Source organism: Dufourea novaeangliae, unplaced genomic scaffold (genome assembly GCF_001272555.1).
Source record: "Dufourea novaeangliae isolate 0120121106 unplaced genomic scaffold, ASM127255v1 scaffold11, whole genome shotgun sequence".
In the NCBI taxonomy this organism is placed as follows: Eukaryota; Metazoa; Arthropoda; class Insecta; order Hymenoptera; family Halictidae; genus Dufourea; species Dufourea novaeangliae.
The window spans coordinates 1,231,139-1,252,103 of NW_015373895.1; the positions used below are offsets into that span (position 1 = coordinate 1,231,139).

Below are 20,965 nucleotides of genomic sequence, written 5' to 3' on the forward strand. Positions count from 1 at the left end.
CTCGTCCAGTGGATGTAAGGTGATGCAGGGTCATTTTGACCCAATGACGATGGTAGTTACAACTATTTTATGTATCATTTTCTTAAAATGTAACAAATACGTACATATTTACAATGCGTACGCTGTCAATTTATCTATTAATTATGTAAATGTAGGGATTTATTCGTAGACTGTGTGTGAAGTATGTGGTTTTGCGCGCCAAATTTAACTGCTGAAGTTTGATACTAATATATTGATTAATTTAGGAAATCAGCTTTTATGTTTATCGCTGCCATGCTTTCGTCGAGAATGTTATCGTCGAGTTTAGACGTATTGCATTTATCTGCAAACCATTGATTCTCTACAATTATTTTTCCTAGTGTCGACATCTGTATGTTAGTGGAGCGCAGGTTATTCAAGCGTGCAAGTAGTTAGACAATAGTGGCGTGGAGTGGAGGTTTCAATCGAATGATTTGTTTTCATGTGTTTGTTGAACGTCTGGTGTCAATTAACAGTATAAACAGTATAAGTTTCTTCTGGGTGATGTGCCATTAACACGCGAAACTTTATCTTCATTTAGTCGACCTTTCATTATTCCGGTGCAACAGGAAATATGATAATTGCCCCTATAGTTGATTAGCTGCTGCTGTTGATAATAACATGCTGCTAATATACGATAAGCCTGTGCCGTGTACATCTGCACACCACTCGGAATTAATACCAGCTGATACCAGCGAAACGATCCCTCGACAGTTTGTAGTTGATGTTTGATGGCGAAGCAATTCACAAGGTAACAGATGTTTCATAAAATAACCTGAAATATTTGCTAGGATCATCTTAACCTTTGATATTTACCCACGTATATAGTATACGAATAACCAGGTAGGAATCTTCTGTAATGTAAACATTCATTTTTATCTTACTACATATACATATATAGCTTTCTACGTAGTTCTATGAGTAGTACCGACTATTTAGACTGGATTTTATAAACTTATAGTACGTGTAATTAGGTAAAATTCAATAAAACACATATTTTTAATGAAATACAACATAGACCTTATTTTTTTCTTTACTTAGTAAAACCATTTACCAAGGTGATTTATTCATATTTCATTGATACTTTAATTAATCAATTCAATAAAATATGAAATGCCATAAAAATCTATAATCTGGTAATACCCATTTCTTAATAAAAATGTTTCATTAGTGTAATAAATTATATTACCCTCATTAAAGATAACAATGTTCATGTTCATATAATCATTTTATATTGTTATATTTCAACTACATATGTAGAATATATTTCAATTTACCTACTTCCCTAATTTGTTCAACAAGAATATAATGAAAAACATTAATGTGTATTTTTTAAATAAATGGTCAATATATTTTTTTTATATATAGTGAGTCACAAAAGTATTTGTACTGTCGCAGTTCTTGAATTCGAATGACTAATAATTCTTCAACAATATATACACTGAAATGTTTGTCAATAGGCATATGTAGTGCAATAAGTAAGCTTTCGAATGATGTGTTGCTTAGTGAAAAATAACATTTCATAGTAATGTAAATGAAAACTCATAGTACTGAAGTAATATAATATACAAATTCAGAGTAATATAAATCAAGCCCATAAAAGTATTCGTACTCGTATAAGTTGTATCCTTGTGGAATCAAAATATTTGTAAATATTTGTAAATTTCCTATGGCCCCTTAAATTGAACGAATTAGAATACTTTGATGAGATTACATTTTCGATAATTTGCTTAAGTTTCCACTTACGTATATTATTATTTTCAATTAATGATAAATCATTCAAAAGCTTAGTTATTGCACAATATATCCTTATTGATAAACATTTCAGAATGTATATTATTAAAGAATATTAATCATTCAAATTCAACAATTGCGAGGGCACAAATACTTCTGTGACTCACTGTATTTAATATATAAATATTTTATTTAAAGCACAGATGCTTTATAGGTATATATTTAATTCTTGTTTCAGTTAAGATGGTTGAATTCTTTTACCTGGGATTATACTTATTACTATTTGGAAACTGCATTGGTGATTATTCTGAATGGGATACAAAATGGCAAATGGTGTGTCCTGGATTATATCCCAGGGTATTCACAAGTTATACACCCAGAGGAAATCTTTCCAGTGGAATATATGCTAGTCAGCCACATTTGAGTGGCATTCATCATTGTGTGACTGCTTGTTGCACTAAACCTAAATGCAATGTAGCCCTTACGCATAACAGTACCTGTTATCATGTGCAATGCGAAAATTCCCAAATATGTTTACCATTGTACAGAGTGGATTTAGCCAATGAAAGTCCACCAAGTATGGTCTTGGTTAAGCCTGTAGAGGAGGATGATATGTGGAGTGAATTATTGAAGATGAAGAAGATAAATGAAGATACTGGGTATAGATCTAACTTTCTATGGGAATTTTAGGATTGTTTTCTTAAATATATGCAATATGTATTCATTTCATTTTATTTTTTAGTACAGTGCTGATGGATGGAACAGAAAGAGACCATATATTTTTTGATGGATCAAATGAAATAAGCTGTCTTACTCAAAGAAATTGTTTAGAGCATGAAATATGCATTAAAGATCAGGACAAATCTGATGTTGGAATTTGCCAATGTTCTATTGGATTTAAACGTAATATCGCAGGTAATTCTATTATTATTTCTTTTGGTAATTGTATTATTTCATATTATGCGATTGTTGTTCATTTCCTAATGTATATGGATTACGCTAGGAATTTGTACTCCGGATGAAGACATACAGCTTAGTGTAACACCACAAATAAAGGCTCAAATTCTTAAAGATTCAAGTTTATCTATGAAACCAACAATGAAGCGCTTGTTAGTTTCTGCAGTTTCAAAGGAAGTACGTTTACCAGAAAATGAAGTAACACTGTCTGCCTACACTGTGCCTGCAGAGCAGGACAATGAGCACTACAATTATGCTTGGAGTCTTCTGAGTCAGCCAGAAAGTCATAAGGGCATCATGACTGATCAGAATCGTATGACTGTTAAATTAAGTAATCTGTCTGAGGGTTTATATACATTCAAAGTAACAGTAAACAGCCCAAATGCTTATGGTGAAGCATATGCAAATGTCAGCGTTTTACCACGTAAGTTATTCTTTTTTATATACTTCACTTTTGGTAATAGTGAATGTTATTATCAATAATAATTTTTACTGCTATTTGCAGCAAAGAGAATAAATCAGGCGCCAATAGCTATAATTTCTCCTGCTTCTCAAGTTGTGAAACTACCAAATACCGGAGCTGTGTTAGATGGATCATCAAGTAAAGATGATGACCGAGTAATTTCCTATCACTGGGAACTCCAACAGGGACCCATTGGTTATCAACCTAACCTAGTCGACACACCTACGTTGCAGTTGGATAATCTTATCCCTGGCAACTATACATTTAAGTTAGTATTATACTTCATATTACTATCTGTATGGATATTTAATGGAAAATTAATGAAATTTCTATTTCTTTTTAGGTTAACTGTGGAAGATTCCGATCACATTACAAACTCTACAAGTGCTAATATAACTGTGCTGAAAGTAACTGACTATCCTCCTAGCGCAAATGCAGGGCAAGATATTATTATATATCTACCTCAAAATACATTAACTTTGAACGGTAACTTAAGTACGGATGATCATGGTATAGCGAGTTGGGAGTGGACAAAAAGTCCTTCTGACCAAAACAAAGCAGTGGATATGCAGAACACGAGAACGCCTTATTTACAACTGTCTAATCTGGAAGAGGGAATGTATACGTTTGTGTTAAAAGTAACAGATGACTCTGAACAATATTCTACAGCCGAAGTCCACGTCTTTGTAAAACCGCCGACGAATAAACCACCCAAGGGTAATGATAAGATTTAGAATATAAATAAAATAATAATAAGAATAATATATTCACGTATATATTCTTATTATTATTCTACTTCTAGCATAGATATAAATACTTTAGTTTGTACTATTTTACATAGCTGACGCTGGTGAAGATATAACCATAGCACTACCAGAAACGAAAACCATGCTTGATGGTCGAAAAAGTAAAGATGATATTAAGATTGTATCATATCATTGGGAACAAGTGAGGTAAGCTTAAAGGGTATAGTTGGATAAACGGGTCAAAAATGTCCTTAGACCGATTTGGACTTGTGATATATCATTAGATAGCTTATCACGAAAAAAAAACGTGTACCAATTTTCAACCCTCCACTTTGACCAGGAGGGTAGTATGATTACAAAAAATGCTGAACATATTTATTTCTTATTGAAATCTTAAAGCGATTACATTTATACAAGGTGTCCCAACATAGCAGTCAAAGCTATTTTGGGAGCACCCTGTATTATTAGAGTAATAATATATCATCACAAGTATTATCCTCGAGTGGGTTAAGTTAATACAATTTCTATAATTTATATACTGCTTTGCTGGATATGGAAATATTTAAAGTCGTATAATATACTTACTTCACGAAGAAAATACAAATATTCAAAGTACAAGTAACTTTTTCATGAAAAAAACGTCTAAAATGTCGGCTTTTGAGTTTTAAAACTACGACGTACCCTACCAAAAAATTTCCAAAAAATCGAGGACCATACTTGTGACGATATATTGTCACTGTATTATATAAATGTAGTCGATTTAAGATTTCAATAGGAAATAAATTTTTTTTTGTGATGACTAGTATTTTCAACCAAAAATCGCAAAATATTCTCTAACACCTGGTAAACACTATCTATCAGATGTTTACAGAACTTTTGTATGTGATTAATTAGGGGAAATAGAGGAAAAATCGCATAATCCGAATTTTCCCTATTATTACCCTCCTGGTCGAGGTAAAGTGTTGAAAATTGGTACACACTTTTTTTTCTTGGCAACCTATCGAATGGTATATCACAATAATGAATTTCTTTTAACAGTGGGCCCAGCAGTGGAGAATTTTCTGCTGTTAATGAATCAATTACCAATGTAACAAAACTAACAAAGGGCGATTATGAATTTAAGCTAACCGTGATCGATGATAACGGAAATAAAGACTCTGATACTGTGAAAGTAAAAGTTACACAAAGTATGTTTCAAAGTTTTATGTGTCTTGTGGGATTATAATAGTTCATGTATAATAGAATTAATTTCATTTAACAGATAAAAATGCTCCTCCTAAAGCAAATGCGGGCGGTGATCAGGTCGTGATAGCCCCCATCAGTGCATTAATTATTAATGGAACTCAGTCGACTGACGATTTAAAAATTAGTGAGTGGTTTTGGACAAGAGATCCGTCTAGTCTTGCTATAGGTACTATAACTCACGATACGGATAAGTCACCAATTTTAATGGTAATAATATTTACTTACACATACGAGAGCTGACTAAAAAACATTGCTTCCTTTGTCACATTTTTATTTTTAATAGTTTCTTCTCGTTTTATTTAAATATCTCCATTCATACATTCTTTGTTTGAATGGAGGGAAAACTTTCTAGCACTTTTGCGTACATTAAAAGTGTATAGATAACCTATACCATTTATACTTTTTTAATTTTAGTTAACTGACATTGTCCCGGGCAGATATGTTTTTAGATTAAAAGTAATGGATGATCAAGGTCTCAGTAGTGAAGACACTGTGTCAGTCATAGTAAAACCAGGTATGTATAAAAAAAGACAAAGGATATATAGGCATCCCATAGTAAAACTGAAACAAAAACGGTTTTCTTCAGATCCACAGTTATTACATTTGGTCGAATTGACATTAAATATCGGAGCGAATATGCTAACAGTATCTCAAAAAAATTCATTGGTAGTTAAACTACAAATGTTACTGCGAGATGAAGCGTCGATTGTTGTTCGAAATTTAAGAGCGGAACCACATACCGGCAAAGCAGTATTAGTGTTCTATGTGGAGAAGAAAGGAGGTAAAACAACCATGCCAGGACCTGAAGTAGTTAAACGGTTGAAAGAAAAATTGAAACAAGATTCCGGGCTACTTCAGTTGTCTGTAGCGAATATCGATACTGCTGTGTGTCAAAATAATTGTTCGGGTAAGTAAATTTCCTCCTATAATATTAATAACATATTCCTTTTATTATACTTATGCTCGTATATAGGTCATGGAGTGTGCGATCAAGAAACTAGATTATGTATGTGTGAGGCATTCTGGATGCAAAATTTAGTACAGAAATATTTCGGTAACGGCGACTCCAATTGCGGTAAGTTAAAATGCCTCGAGCAATAAATATGAATTTCTGGAATTTGAAATCATGTGAGAAATATATCATTTTCTAGATTGGAGTATTCTTTACGTAATAATCGCACTGTTATCGCTGGTTGTGTGTTGGGTTGGTCTCATTTGGGGTCTGGTTTGCCTGTGTCAAAGAATATGTACAGGGAAACGACGTTCGCTTCGAACCAAGAAAAAACCACCTCGTTACTTTCTTTTGCAACCGGATCAGGAAGATGACACTAGTACGTGTATACACAATAGTCTTCCAAGCACATTAATTCAAGGTAATTTCATATCATTAAAATTAATATAATGTTTTTTTTCTTTTTGTAGTTTCGGCACAAAGAATGGTACTATCCGAATCAGATACGGACTTGGACGACGTTCTGTTCGAGCATCGTAAGATGGAGAATAGTAGTTGTTGGGTAAAAAATCATCACACACATAACTTATAATTTATAGTATAATCATAAATAAACTGAGATCTGTATATAATGAAGCGTTCGCTTGAACATGTGGAACGCTAGAGAGCGCACGCTCGGAAGAGAGGACTCCCAAGGAAGAAAGGAACTTGGTTGCGCACGCACACACACGGATAGCGGGAAGAGCAAACTGCTTCAATCCCCCACTTTTGCTGTTCCTAGTTTTAAATCTTTGGTACAGGCTTTATGAGCCACACATTTTAGGCTCTTCGTCATTACGTCCGCTAAATTTTCGTTGGAGGCGACGTACGCCAATGCGACTGATTTCTTTTCGACTTCTTCTCTTATAACATGGTAGGCTATATCTATGTGTTTAGTTCGTCAGTTTTCTATACGACTTTTTGAGAACTCTATTGCTGATTTGTTGTCGCAGTATATATTGCTAATTCCCGAGAAGAATTCGTAAAGTTCTAGTTCGTTTAAAAACATTCTTAACCATATTGCTTCCTTTGCAGCAGACGCTAACGCGATGTACTCGGCTTCCATGGTCGACATGGATATACATTTTTGTTTGGATTACATCCATTGTACAGGGTTGGATCCTATCATTACAACCATACCTGTAAACGAATGCCGATCGTCCATATCGCCTGCCCAATCTGCGTCGAAAAAAATTTTAATTTCGGGCTTTTCGTCTATATCGTAACGCACAACGTATCTTTCGGTTTTATATAAATAACGCAAAATATGCTTAGCCTGAGTCCAGTCTATTTCGCTCGGACATGAATTGAACTGTGACAATTTTGTCACGGCAAACAGAATATATGGTCTACTTCGCAAGGCTATATACATTAACGATCGATATGCTGTTATTCCGTTATCGTTTAACTGATCTGGTGATGAACTCTTTAAAAGTTTTAAACCGGGTTCTAATGGGGTTGCCGCGCCCCTACAATCTTTCATGTTATACTTGCGTAACAAGGATTCTAAATATGGTGTTTGACTAAGTATAATTGAATTATCGTTTCTCTCTGTCTTAACACCTAAGGCATGATTTATTTCCCCGAGATCTTTGGTTTCGTATTTCTCACTAATGAGTTTAACCAAATTTTCTATCGATGTTAGTTCTTTTGCAAATATAAAAATATCGTCTACATAAATTACGGCTATGGTCCAGTATCCTTTAATGTAATAGCAATTGGATGAGCGTAATCTCTCAAACCTTTGTTCCGTGAAGAAGCTATCCAGTTCAGCATTCTAATTTCTGCCTGACTGTTTGAGTCCATAAATGGGCTTGTTTAGTTTTACAATCCTTTCTTCCTCACATTTATTCGACGGAGGTAGCTTCATAAGTATCTCCTCCTCAAGCTTTCCATAAAGATACGCGCATTTTGTATCCAACTGTCTAGTGTGCCAACCGAAAATACCTGAACTTGCTAATAGCAACCTTATTATTGAAAAACTAGCTACTGGTGCATAGGTTTCGTGGTAATCAACCCCCTTTTGTTGGGTGAAACCTTGTGCCACCAATCTGGCCTTATATCTAAGTACGTTACCATTACAGTCTCTCTTTAATTTAAATACCCATCTACTACGTATAACCTCCCGGTCTGCTGGTACGCTGTCTAGGTCTTCCAGGTTTTTCTTTGTATCAGGCTATTCACTTCATCTTCTATGGCCCTTTCCCAGTGCTTTGCTTGGGGGGACGACAGGGCTTCGTCTAGGGTATTCGGTTCTGTAATCTCCATAAGGTTTAGTTCTATGCTTTCCCTGTCTTCTTCTTCAATGTTGCTCATTTGGTCCTCTTGGAGACGAGGTTTGCCTTTTCTTCCATATGGATTCCTTACGACTTTCATTGGACTTCCAACTTTCTTTTTCGGCTGAGCATTTTCCACCCCCACTGTCTCGTTAGTCGGGTTATCAACTGTGGCTGATGTTCGCTGCTGCGTTACTTCCTTCATGCCCGCGATCTGTGCATCAGTTTGTGATTCATCTTCTTCTCCCGACCAAATGTCGTTATATGCATAGTATCATATTCATAATCTATGTTTTCGCAGTGCAACCATTCAAAACCCATCTTATCTTCTACGAAACGTACATGTTTGGTTACTATTACATCCCGTTTCTTCGGGCACCATAGACGGTAGCCTCTCGTTTGCGTTGCGTAGCCGATTAATACGGCTGGAGTGGTTCTATCGTCTAACTTCCTCTGTCCTTGCTTTGGTAAATGTGCGTAAGCCAATACTCCATACGCTTTTAAGTGTTTTACACTTGGAGTTATTCCTGACCAAATAGCAAGTGGTACTTGATCCTTATTGGACGTGTGAATTACTCGGTTCCTGGCATACGCTGCCGTAGCGACGGCTTCAGCCCAAAATTTCTGGGGCAATCTGGCAGATTTCAACATTGATCTGGTTAAGTCAAGTAGTGTTCTGTTGATTCGTTCAGCTATCCCGTTCATCTGAGGAGTCTCTACGTTCGATCTTTCGTGCTTAATACCCTTTTCTTCAAGGTAGGTTTTTAGATCTTGATTACAATATTCTTTTTCATTGTCGGATCGAAATCTCTTGACTTTCTTTCCCGTTTCGAGTTTCGCGCTGGCTATATATTTTTTAATATAATCCTTAATTTTGTCCTTCGTTTTGAGGAATACAACTGTAACATACTTTGAATAATCGTCAACGAACGTTGCAAAATATTGTTTCTCACCTAACGACTTGGTAGGCATCAGTCCGCAAATATCCGAATGAATCAGCTCGCAAACATCCTTCGACTGTCTATTTCCAATCTTTCAACAAGGCATTTTTGTTGACTTTCCAATGTAACAATCTTCGCATGCGTTTTCTCCAATTGTTGTATTTTCTAGTCCTCGGACTCGACTTGCTGTCTTTTCAATTGTCTTCATGTTTATATGGCAGAATCCATGGTGCCATAATTTACTATCTTGTATGGCTATGCTATAAGATTCCAAAATTTCTCTCTAGTTCTTAATCGTTTTTTGCACGAACTACGTACAAATCATTTTGTCTGTCAGCTATGCACATAAGTTCTCTGTCTCTGCTTGTATCATAAATACTTGCTTTTCCGTTTTCAAATACGATTTCTTTGGCTCTTCGCTCGATTTGGGAGACAGACAATAAATTTTTTCTAATACGAGGTACATAATATTATGTAATGTTATTTCCTGTGTTCTATTACCAACGAAGGCTCTTATTATGATATCACCTATTCCTTTGGTTTCCAGTGTGAGACTCTTTTCTCCATTGGATTCAGCAGCTGTGTTGATTGGTTCCAAGCGAGTTTCCTTGAATTTTATGAACCAATCTCTTCGCTTACATACATGGTGCGTACATCTACTATCAAGGATCCATGTATCTTCCATGTCTATATTGTTAAGTGATACCAAAAATCTTTTGTTGCTTTCTTTCCTCTGGCCATTGTGGTTCTGACTTTTAGTTTTGTTTTTAAATCAACAATTCTGTATATTATGACCTGTTGTCCTGCAATGTGAACAAATGTTGTCTGTTTTGGTCCCTTGCGTAGATTCAATGCTTCCATGCGGTCTTCGTTGTTGTCGGTGCATATGGATTTGCGCCTATCATACTCAGTCAGTAGTATTTTTGTTATCTCTGACGAGGTAAACTGTTCATCTGCTAAGTTAGCTAAAGCCATGTTTAAGTTTTCATAGTCGTTTGGCAATCCGGCTAGTAAAGTGTACGCTGTGTCATCGTCTCGTACTTCACAGCCTGTTTCGTAGAGGTTTTTGACAACTATTTTAATTCGAGGATACATATGACGACATTAATTCGTCTTCCTTCATCCTAGACTGGTGAAGTTGTTTCTTTAAAGAAACAGAAGAACTTCCTTTTAAGTAAAAAATCAGGAGTAGTCCGCAGTATGGAGTGCATATCTATTTATTGCAGCATCACACATAACTTATAATTTATAGTATAATCATAAATAAACTGAGATCTGTATATAATGAAGCGTTCGCTTGAACATGTAGAACGCTAGAGAGCCCACGCTCGGAGGAGAGGACTCCCAAGGAAGAAAGGAACTTGGTTGCGCACGCATCGCACAAAGTTCGCACGCACACACACGTATAGCGGGAAGAGCAAACTGCTTCAGTAGTCAAACAAGAAACGGTAAATCTCGGAATGGCTTCGCTAAAGTCGGTTCTAGAGTGAAAACATGAGGTAATGGACCGTCTTATAAATTAATAGATGCATCGATCATTAAATTATAATTAAATTTCATATTTCAGAAAGATATAGAATCTGAGATCTCATTAAGCCACGCACACTCGTGTACGTTTGGCCAAAACATAAAGTACTAGTCACTTACTGGGCTGTAATGTTAAGTACGTACCTAAGTAAATTCCATATAATTTCTCGAACTGAAGAAATTGCCACCTGCGTAAATTAATTTAATTGAAACAGATGTACTTAAGTACCGGCTAGACAAATAATGAGGACACAGGCTCATCATCCGTGATTACATCTTATTTGACTTTTACTCGGGATAATATTATCATTTGTCTGTATTGTGTACTTGAGTTTCAGAATTTTTCATTGTATAATCGTGTAGATGCACCGCTGTTTGTATACGCTGGCGGTGCTATAACACAATGATCGAAATTCGTTTGATCATGGCCTTAGAAAGTATTGAAAGAATTTGTATTTATGTACAGGTTGCTCGATAACTGGCGTCAGAAAATTTAAGGAATAATTCTACATAATAAAGTAAGACGAAAATCAGGAGTAACCAAATTATCAATGAATCTTCATTTTTTAGTTATAACCATTTAAGAAAAACCGAACAGATAATCCTACAATGTCATAAACAGTCTAATGGGGACCACAAAATTCGACGATATTTGTCAGTGCTACAGGAATCAACGAAAGTCGAATAGGAAAAAATATTGCTGAATCGTATATCTCGTCGTTACTGTTACGTCAACATCTGTAGGACACAGGAACGTTGAGAATGCTGTCGAAGACAAACATATTAGGTATTAGAGTCGCACGTGTTTCTTTATGTGTCCTACATATAAAGATTCACGATTCGAGGACATTTTCCCTATTTGTCTTTCGTTGGTGGAAATCATGGTCTTCGAAAAATGGGGATCGATATGCATAAGATTGACCTCCCAGGAAGATTTTAACAAATTCTCTTGCCTCAACATTGCCCTTGAGGATTTCATGAAATAGGTAGGCTTAATACTGTGCAAGAATTTTCAAAGTGACACAGGTTCCCGTAGCATTGACGGACATCGTCGGATTTCCTAGTTTCTCTGTGGTATGTTTGTGGTGTCCATTGAATTTTGATAGCACTGTCTCTTTTCCCAACTGCCTTGTGGTTACCTAGTTCTAGGCAGCGTTCACCTTGATTTTTAAATGCTTATAACTAAAAAATGAAGACTCAACAGCAATGTTGTTCCCCTTGATTTGTGTCTTATTTTATTTTGTAGAATTACTCCTTACATTTTCCGACACTTGTTATCAAACACCCTGTATAGTAATCATTCCTTATCCATATATTCTTTATATGTAATACTTGCTCTTTAATATGTATATCATCGATCCTATTTTTACACGTGTATGGATAAATAATAAAATTTCTTATCCACATAGTTGAGAAGGATGTTAATTTAACCTGGAGTATTTGTATAAGTTTAATTGTCAGATTCTCGTTTTATTAATTCTGTATCTACGTGACAACTAACAAGCATGATTTGGAATTCGGTATTAAACAGTCATGGTTCCGATTCGCATGCGCCCATTTTAACGTTATTTTTAACTCATTACGCTGTGGCAAACGTGAACTAGTGCAAATGGTATTTGTGTGTCGTTCGTCGACGAAAGTTTCCCTGCATTCTAACTAGCATAGATTTCTCTGTATCTCGGTAAGTGTATTTTGCTACACACTGTTATTTTGTAAATTTTATAAACGTATAAAGTTTATATTACGCTATACCACTTTGATCATACACTTTTAGATAACATTTATATGTTGACGTGTTACAAATTTTAAATGTCTGGTTTATATGTTTCTAATTTATTCATGGCAAATATTAGTTTGACAGCATTGCAGTGTTTATGGATTTTGTTAAATGCTCCAAGTACCAATCTATAAAAAGTTGTTGCGGCGAGAGGGTGTCGATGGATAGCCAAAAAGAGAATAACGAATTTTACACTAAAGATTGTACATTCCTCGAGCAAAAAAATAAAGTAGCAGATACTCAGCCAGACGTTAGCATTGATTCTTCGGGTTTTGCGCAGAGCGTCCGGTAAGAGCTATTTTTAATTTTCTTCGCTTATTAGTAACGCATCATTCAGAGACGATATTGTACTCGAAACTTTCTGAAATGTACAAAATGTTTATTATTGCTAGACATTCTAAAGATAGATGCTTTTATACCGTTGATTTCGTACACTGAGTTTGCGCAGCTCCTAGCAAGACGATGAATCATTCAGTGACGACAAATTTATACAACATTTATAGAAAGCCATAGAATGAAACTACAACTTTTCACAAGATATATTAAAAAATAAAAAAGCATTATATATGTAACTAATTCATACTGTTTAGTAATTATATTTTTTTTTCATCTAGCGATGATGATTATTCGAACATACCCATGTCTGGGAGTACAAATATGACAAACTCTATGTACCAACCTCCTTCTGAATTATTTTGCAATATAGAAGATCAACAAAGTAATGACTATATACAAGAAGAAACATTTTCTTCCCTTGAGACAGGGCAAGATAAAGACTTCCAGTGTCCTAGATGCAATAAAAGAATGCAGGAGCCGAGACTCCTCCCATGTTTGCATCCTATATGTTCACCATGTATTTCAGAACTAATAAACAAACGTAAATGATTTAGGTCTAGTGCAGTCTTTGGAACTAATTATAGGTTTCCAAAACATGTAATCTGTATGTTCTTCCATGTTACAGGTTCTTGTAATTCCCCCCAAAACATTAGAATGGATAGTACTCAGTCAGGAGATCGAGAGAGTGATTTCTATGAAATGTGTCCCTTATGCGATTTCAGACTACCAAACGGTAGTTCTCCAGTTCCTCCGCCGCATTATCTTCTTCAGCATCGGTTAGTTATGGATGCTATACGCTGCAGACTTGCAAACAGAGTTCTTTGCGATGTCTGTACAGATGAAGTTGTTGTAAGCATTGTATTCCTTTCATTATAGTCAACAATTATTTAGTCAAACACTTCAGTACCTATATCAAAATTACGTTTTCAAGGCGCTTGTTCAGTGTTCCACGTGTCTACGCAACTTCTGTTCAGACTGTGGAATGGAACATCGACAACAAGTCACTATGGAACTTAAACCATCGAAACATGTGACAAGACCTCTTTGGGAAGCTACCAAACTGCGACGTACTGCACTGTGTCAACAGCATCCTAGACACGCGTTGAGATTTTACTGCATTGCGTGCCAGCAGGTTTATAATTGAAGCTTTAAATCACATGTAGACTGCGGAAGTTTATGGAAAATCAAAATTTTAGATAGTGATATCTACAAATTAAAATAGGGCAGAATGTTTCATTGTGTAGTAGAGGCTTTACTATATTAATAATAACATATAAATAGTATTAAATTTTATTGAAATATTTATTTTAGTGCATTTTCCAAGTTATGAAATGCTATAAATGCATAAGTATCCACAGTGTAGTTATATGATAATCAGACTGCAGATTTTATGCATTTATAGCCTATAGGACTTTTATTGTGAAATAAAATAACAGACAAAACTTTCGTCAGATGCTACGAGTTTTCCGTATTATTCTGAACCCAACAAGGGAAGAAAGAAGTTCCTACTATTGTTCTTATCTTCATGAATGACTTCATAAAATGTCATTTTGCATCAAAATCCGCAGTCTAATAACTAACCGCTCATATACATTTCCTGATCAAAAAAGTTGTTCCTTTCAGGTGACCTGTAAAGAATGCATGTGGAGTACACAACATCGCGGACATGCAAGTGAACATGCAACCGGAGCTGGAAAAAGGGTTGTTTTTTATTTAACAACAGTGTTGCAAAAAGGAAAGGCACTTTTAAATATGCTTCTGAGACAGTACCATCGAAATGCATTTTTAAATAGTACTTTTGATGAAATGAAAGGTATTTTCATTTCGATGGACTACCGGTATGTTACACTGCTTAGTACTGAGTGCTTGTTAAAGACTTAAAGACTGATATACATCCACTAGTACTATAATCAGAGAAAATGAGCATGAGAAATGGTCTAAAACAGAAGATGTATGAATAAGGAAATCGAATTACGTACATGTATAGATATGAATTGTCATGTGATGTTACAAGTTGTAGGTTTAAAGTTTAAAGGAATAAGACTGTCATTTGAGGTACAATTGTTTTGACATTTATAAGAAACATGATAAAATATGGAAAATTATTTTAGATGCAACAAGGTCAATGTTCCTATTTCTAATCATGTAAGCGTTCTGCTATCGCAGAAATTGATTTTTATTATTTATTTATGCAGCAATCGACAAAAAAATTTATTAGATATGAAATCTAAACATTCCTTTGTAATTAAATTGAAATAAATGTATTTTTAAAAACAATTTAACTTAATAATAGTTAATTTAACATGACATAAAATGTCCCTATTTCTGCTCAGCGAAAATGGAAGTGCCGAAACCAAACTTTGGCAAACAATATGAAAGCATCCGTAAGTTTTTTTAAGCAAAAACGCAGCGTCGCCGTCTAACTCACGATTGCAACGGAACCGTTAAAATCACGTTTTCTTTACACACATTTATTAAATTTGTTTCTATTAAAATGCTGCCATGTATTGAACAGCGGGCAGTAGCATTTTCTACGGAAATACTGAACTGATTTAAATAATTTCTGCATAACTAATTTATTATGTAACTTTTTGCATTAAATAAAAAATATACGTACTGAGCAGAAATAAGGACACTGACTTTACTTTAAAAATGTATATATGCAATGAAAATTCAGTTTAGTTTTATAATACCATTTGTGTGTAATAAAGGCTTATGTACAAAAAGAATGGTACACATACAGGATGAACCTTTAGCTGGAGGGGTTGGGAGGCAATCTGTCTGCTTTGTCATTCAAATGCCATGACTATAAACGTGTCATTGGTAAGTTACTTCTACTGAGCGGTTTACATATGTCAATGGATATATCTCTCTGCATCCACTTGGAAAAAGTGAGATTTCGGCGAGAGTTCTCGCTCTGTTTTACAGATATCTACAGACACACGTAGACCACTCAGCAGGAGTAACCTACCGATGACACGTTTGTAGTCACAGCACTTCAACAACAAAGCAACGTGCATGTTTCTTGATCCCTCCAGCGAGAGGTTCACCCTGTACATACATGTGTAAATGAAAAAATAAAATTTATTTCTAACCAATAACATCAAAGTAGCAGTTGATGCACATATGTTTGAAAGACCAAGCAACGTCCGTGTCTTAAAACTGATCCACAACAGGACCAATGGCTAACACCAGGATGTCCAACATGACCATGTCCACATCCTTGATATCCACCTTTTAATTAAATTATAAGTAATTATTTGTGCTGTATTGAATAGTCGTTAATTCTGGTAATATTCAAAGAAATATATATTACCAGGCATAGTTCCTCCACAACCACAGGTTGCTTCCTTTTTACCACCACTTGAACAGAATGTACAGCAATGATATATACCACTATGAGATGGCTTTAGCACAGATACCCTTGTGCTTTCACTAGAATTTTCTGAAAATGTTACTTTTAATTAAAAGAACTGATATAGATAACATTACTAGACTATATAAGTTTCTGCAAGTTGATATATTTACTAATTAATTTAAAAAAAACAAGAATGAAGGAGAAATTTATTTCCTACATCTTAAGTCTGATTGAGCCTGAATATAATTAAAAATGTTACCAAACTTGATGTAAAGATTCTATTTTGTTACATTTTGCATAGTTAGTTATGATATTAACGCACTAAATTCCGTGTCTAATAATTATGTATACCACTGTTTAAGGTATTTTTCTTACCTACTAATGTATTAAAGACCCCTAAAACCTTAAATCTGTTTATTATTGTGCTAGCAAGAGTCAATATTTCCACATCTGATCCATCCAAAATTAACTCATTTGTAAGAAAAATAGCATCAAGAAGATATCGTGCTCTTTTCAATCTATTAAATTCTTGAATTCTTTCTTGGGCTTGTCTTGCATAAGCCAATGTAGGATCACTTTTCCATCTGTCTGTTCCATCATACATAGGATCATTCAAAGACCTATTTGAAATAAACAATAATCTTGTAATATTATTAAATAAAATTCTAGTACCATATTTCACTATGAATTGTCATGTGATGTACATTTCAAAAGATTATTCCAGTTAAAGTAATATACATTTCATGTCACTGCCATTTGAGGTATATCCTTTAGAAGTACAATTCATTAAATGCCTAAATTTTCTTACATAATCACAATGATAATTTATAACTAAGGTTTTGTTTTACAACATACACACATTTACAGATAGTTAATTCAAATACAGATTTACTTTAATAAATATAAAGGTACTTAGTAAACTTAAGATATAACCAATACTTCATAAATGTTTCAAAGGTAAACAATACCTTTTTTACAAGTATATTCTCAGTGTTGTATTTAATTGTTTCAATTGTAAAATTCAAAAAAATTGGTTTCACACATCCCAAGAATCATCTCAAGACGTAATAATTGTCATTATTTGTTCTTGAAAACGTAAATAATCTTTTTTTCAACAAGTTGCATCCAACCGTGTAACACTTTTTAGATGCCACTGATAAAAACAGTTAACGAAGGTACAGCTAAGACACACGATACCATACGTACGTTTTACAAATATTTATTAATTATATTATTAATCAGCTTCTATTGAAAAACTAAGAATACAAATCCTGATTAAAGAATTTATCTTCGAACAATTCCTTATTCCTTATTCCATTGAACACACGAAATCAGAGTTGCCACTTACGTGCGTGCAGTATTTAGAGACGGCGTGCGAAATCACTAACGGTGATTTATCACAGTGATCGCCGAAACACGATCACGGTCGTGATTTAATGTCATTCACGATCGTGATTGCGATTTGTTTATCTTGAGTGAATTTGCTCACTGCGATAGTAAGTCCTTGATCTTTAAACAGAAAAACGTATTCAATATGATTTTACGATGAATTACATTACTATTCGTGTTTGTAAAAATCAGTAGAAAAAAACAAGAAATTATAAAAGAATGATTTGCTAGGTAACATGTAGATTATAATTTATAATCATTAATTTATTCATTATTCTTCATTGTTTCTAATTATTCCTTCACTTTATACGATATAACTCGAATTTTTGTTATGATGTTGTTAATATAAAATATACAGATTATGTGTCGCGTGTAAAGAATTGTTAGGTTTCTCCACCAATCAGAAATGATCACGAGAAATCACGAATCGCTGTGAAAAATCACCGTGATTGGGAACGAACGTGATCGAATAACGAGTGATTCACAAGTAGCAGTTCACGCCATTTCTAGCAGTACCCCTTTCCTTCATTTCCCTGATTTCCGTCCACACGATTTTGGATTTTCCCATGGACATAGGAATATATTTAATTATTCCTATGTCTATGGATTTTCCTCTCCTTCTGCGATGTGCGAGCAAGACAGGAGCTACTCCAGAGCTACTTCTGTTCTTCGGTCTCGACTTCATCCCTACCATAAGACTGCGCAGTCTATTATATATGCTATGGTACATATATATCATTGAAGTGGGATGAGCGGGTGAACAATTATTTTGTCCGTCAGTCTACGGTGCGATTAACAGTATTTGAGAATTGACAGTGATTGACAGAAAACGTCAGTCATGGCATATCCGGTAATTACATTTTCACATTCTACATTCCTACACAAGATACACATATTTTCCACAAATAAATAAAATTTTCATTCGTCTGTCTCACATAAATTGAATGTATTGTTGGTATTTAAATATTTTTTTACTAACTGTTGCTGTAACTGTAGGATTTTATTTATCCATGCATTATTTAGAATTCATTATTTTCAACTAAATATTATGAATTTTCAGGCGGCAATGTATGGTAAAGCCTATCCTCAAACACAAGTTAATCCAGAAGTGCAACAATGGTTTGCTGCTGTTGATAGAGATGGCAGTGGAAGAATTAGCGCATCAGAGTTAAAATGTGCACTGGCAAATGGGCAAGGTGGCACATTTTCAGATACTGCTTGTAAATTAATGATAGGTGAGTTCTTAATCCATTATTTTTTATTATACAATAACTATAGTGGTTAAGGATATGCATATATGTATACACTGAATGATTTTCATAGGTATGTTTGACAAAGAAAAAAGTGGCACAATAGACTTGAATGAATTTCAAGCACTCTACAATTATATTAATGCATGGCTGGGTGTTTTTCGTGGTTTTGATCATGACAATTCAGGAAGTATACAAGAAAACGAATTGAGTGCAGCTTTAACGCAAATGGGATATAGACTCAGCCCAGAATTTATTTCATTTCTCATAAAAAAGAGTGATCCAGCTGGTCATTCTTCTATCACTGTGGATCAGTTTATTGTATTGTGTGTTCAGATTCAAAGGTTTACAGGTAAGTCAATGTATAAAAGTAAACATATCTGAAAATGTATAAGGTAATAATTATAGTAATATATTATTTGATGTTTTGTTTATAGATGCCTTTCGAATAAGAGACACAGACCAGGTTGGAACAGTTAGTATTGGATTTGAAGAATTCCTGGGTGTAGCACTTGAATGTAGTGTATAATAATTGCTTTTTTTTAACTATAATTAATTTTTAATAGATTTAACCTGACAAGAAGCACTAAAATTTGCTTATAGCTTAGTTCTCTGAGAGATGTACTTTAAGATTAAAAATCAACTATAACTTCAGTACCTTTCATGAAAAACGTAATTATCTATTTTTAAAATATAGATAGAAATAATTTTAAAGTAGTGCTTTAACCAAATGTAGGGTGATTCTAAATATTTGTCTAAAAGTTCTAAAATGTATTTATTTATAAATGAAATTGTATTATATTTTGATATACCTCACAAACTTTTCACAGTTTTATTGTAATCAAACTTTAACACGTTAATAAAAAGGTTCAAAAAAGAAGTAATTTTTGTGTAGATGGCGCTGCGTCTCTGTGTGAGTTAGAGCATGTAAGAGACAATGATACTGTTGTGAATCTCGCCCTCATCTTGTAACGGCGTCTAGCGTAAGCTTCACAAGCGTGAAATTCAAATTAAGATATATGATTGTAATTAGAAAAGGAGATAGAAGTGAAGTTATATTTAACTTATATTATATTTTAACAGTCGAATTTCACTTTTACTCCTTCTCTAAAATATATTAAATCATGGCAAATATGTTAAACGCTTGAACATTATAAAATGAATAGCTAGAAGAAATGTATTAACAAATCAGGAATTATTTCATAATTTAATAATTATTTTATTGGCTCCTGGTATCTAAGGACATATTGTAATTAACAAAATGTAACAAAAACGATCGTTTTGCAAAGGAGTCCATTCCAATATTGACCTTCAATAAATAAAGACGTATTCTTTAAATAAAGTTGTCTCTTAAAAAGGAAGTCAAAAGATATTCTTACGAGCAGAGTTCTTTAGAACTCCACGGGCGAGGATTCACGTCTGATATTTTTCTTGAAAAATAAATCCCTGGAAAAGGCCGCAACAATACAAAGAGGAGATATAATAAGGGGCGACACTCTAGATTTAGAAAGAGATGAAATTACCATGAACGTAAAGGACAGTGCCTTGTTCTGTGGGGGTGTGCCGAAAGACGGAAGGGGAATCGACCGTCAGCCATCTTGTGAGGCTAAATTTGTAGTGCACTCTGCTGATACTGTTGGTTTTTCATAAAATTTTGCATTTGGGGGTGCTAACTTCATAGACCTATTCGACCATGGGTCCATGAAACTACCCAATTAATTTAAAGGGCCATTCGACAATGATCGGAAAATTTCGGTAAAGTTCGAATATTCAAACGCGATTTATTTTGTGTTACTTCTATATAAATCTATTCGTAACCTATTTTCAAATATATTTTCTGTTTGCGGAATTTCGTGTTTAATGTTGTTACTTATTGTTTAGTATTGTTAGTTCAAGGATGAGAATTTGTAAGTATGTAATATAAACTTTGTAGAACTTTTAAAATATTTAATATTGG

The 20,965-nt window shown here is 34.3% G+C and overlaps 4 protein-coding genes across 6 annotated transcripts; 3 read left to right on the top strand and 1 right to left on the bottom strand.

The window, feature by feature from the left end:
- The first annotated feature begins 408 nt into the window (after nt 1–408).
- On the top strand, nt 409–11,598 carry LOC107190273 (dyslexia-associated protein KIAA0319). 3 transcript variants are annotated; one of them, XM_015579059.1, is made up of 16 exons: nt 409–769; nt 1,991–2,411; nt 2,495–2,667; nt 2,756–3,133; nt 3,215–3,440; nt 3,516–3,889; nt 4,014–4,125; nt 4,957–5,105; nt 5,180–5,370; nt 5,578–5,677; nt 5,750–6,070; nt 6,137–6,238; nt 6,315–6,494; nt 6,586–6,677; nt 10,681–10,870; nt 10,939–11,598. In XM_015579059.1, the coding sequence occupies exons 2-15, from the start codon at nt 1,996–1,998 to the stop codon at nt 10,867–10,869; spliced, it is 3,003 nt and encodes a 1,000-aa protein (XP_015434545.1). In that variant the 5' UTR covers nt 409–769; nt 1,991–1,995; the 3' UTR covers nt 10,870; nt 10,939–11,598. The 3 variants fall into 3 exon arrangements, with proteins under 3 accessions (XP_015434545.1, XP_015434562.1, XP_015434553.1); XM_015579076.1 differs by lacking the exons at nt 10,681–10,870; nt 10,939–11,598 and adding an exon at nt 10,606–10,678 and having other exon boundaries at nt 6,586–6,696; XM_015579067.1 differs by lacking the exons at nt 10,681–10,870; nt 10,939–11,598 and adding an exon at nt 6,780–6,873.
- A 924-nt stretch (nt 11,599–12,522) lies between these two features.
- On the top strand, nt 12,523–14,892 carry LOC107189920 (tripartite motif-containing protein 45-like). The gene is made up of 6 exons (XM_015578611.1): nt 12,523–12,579; nt 12,752–12,963; nt 13,290–13,552; nt 13,637–13,860; nt 13,943–14,143; nt 14,635–14,892. The coding sequence occupies exons 2-6, from the start codon at nt 12,773–12,775 to the stop codon at nt 14,890–14,892; spliced, it is 1,137 nt and encodes a 378-aa protein (XP_015434097.1). The 5' UTR covers nt 12,523–12,579; nt 12,752–12,772.
- Nucleotides 14,893–16,077: 1,185 nt separating this feature from the next.
- On the bottom strand, nt 16,078–17,359 carry LOC107191137. The gene is made up of 4 exons (XM_015580106.1): nt 17,338–17,359; nt 16,745–16,989; nt 16,328–16,456; nt 16,078–16,245 (listed from the first exon to the last, which is right to left on the bottom strand). Exons 2-4 carry the CDS (start codon nt 16,971–16,973, stop codon nt 16,115–16,117), a joined length of 489 nt encoding a protein of 162 aa, XP_015435592.1. The 5' UTR covers nt 16,974–16,989; nt 17,338–17,359; the 3' UTR covers nt 16,078–16,114.
- Nucleotides 17,360–18,537: 1,178 nt separating this feature from the next.
- LOC107191039 (peflin) lies at nt 18,538–19,583 on the top strand. The gene is made up of 4 exons (XM_015579989.1): nt 18,538–18,608; nt 18,819–18,993; nt 19,082–19,360; nt 19,446–19,583. Exons 1-4 carry the CDS (start codon nt 18,597–18,599, stop codon nt 19,535–19,537), a joined length of 558 nt encoding a protein of 185 aa, XP_015435475.1. The 5' UTR covers nt 18,538–18,596; the 3' UTR covers nt 19,538–19,583.
- The last annotated feature ends 1,382 nt before the right edge of the window (nt 19,584–20,965 follow it).

Excerpts from the sequence above, each read along its gene's own strand:
- LOC107190273 (XM_015579059.1), top strand. The coding sequence starts at position 1,996 with ATGGTTGAATTCTTTTACCTGGGATTATACTTATTACTATTTGGAAAC. Across the intron at positions 3,134-3,214 it reads AAATGTCAGCGTTTTACCAC|CAAAGAGAATAAATCAGGCG; the intron begins GTAAGTTATTCT and ends TGCTATTTGCAG. Across the intron at positions 5,106-5,179 it reads GAAAGTAAAAGTTACACAAA|ATAAAAATGCTCCTCCTAAA; the intron begins GTATGTTTCAAA and ends TTCATTTAACAG.
- LOC107189920 (XM_015578611.1), top strand. The coding sequence starts at position 12,773 with ATGGATTTTGTTAAATGCTCCAAGTACCAATCTATAAAAAGTTGTTGC. Across the intron at positions 12,964-13,289 it reads GGTTTTGCGCAGAGCGTCCG|CGATGATGATTATTCGAACA; the intron begins GTAAGAGCTATT and ends TTTTTCATCTAG. Across the intron at positions 13,861-13,942 it reads TCTGTACAGATGAAGTTGTT|GCGCTTGTTCAGTGTTCCAC; the intron begins GTAAGCATTGTA and ends TACGTTTTCAAG.
- LOC107191137 (XM_015580106.1), bottom strand. The coding sequence starts at position 16,973 with ATGTATGATGGAACAGACAGATGGAAAAGTGATCCTACATTGGCTTAT. Across the intron at positions 16,457-16,744 it reads GGTCTTTAATACATTAGTAG|AAAATTCTAGTGAAAGCACA; the intron begins GTAAGAAAAATA and ends TAACATTTTCAG. Across the intron at positions 16,246-16,327 it reads TTGTGGAGGAACTATGCCTG|GTGGATATCAAGGATGTGGA; the intron begins GTAATATATATT and ends TTTAATTAAAAG.
- LOC107191039 (XM_015579989.1), top strand. Across the intron at positions 18,994-19,081 it reads TGCTTGTAAATTAATGATAG|GTATGTTTGACAAAGAAAAA; the intron begins GTGAGTTCTTAA and ends TGATTTTCATAG. Across the intron at positions 19,361-19,445 it reads TCAGATTCAAAGGTTTACAG|ATGCCTTTCGAATAAGAGAC; the intron begins GTAAGTCAATGT and ends TTTTGTTTATAG.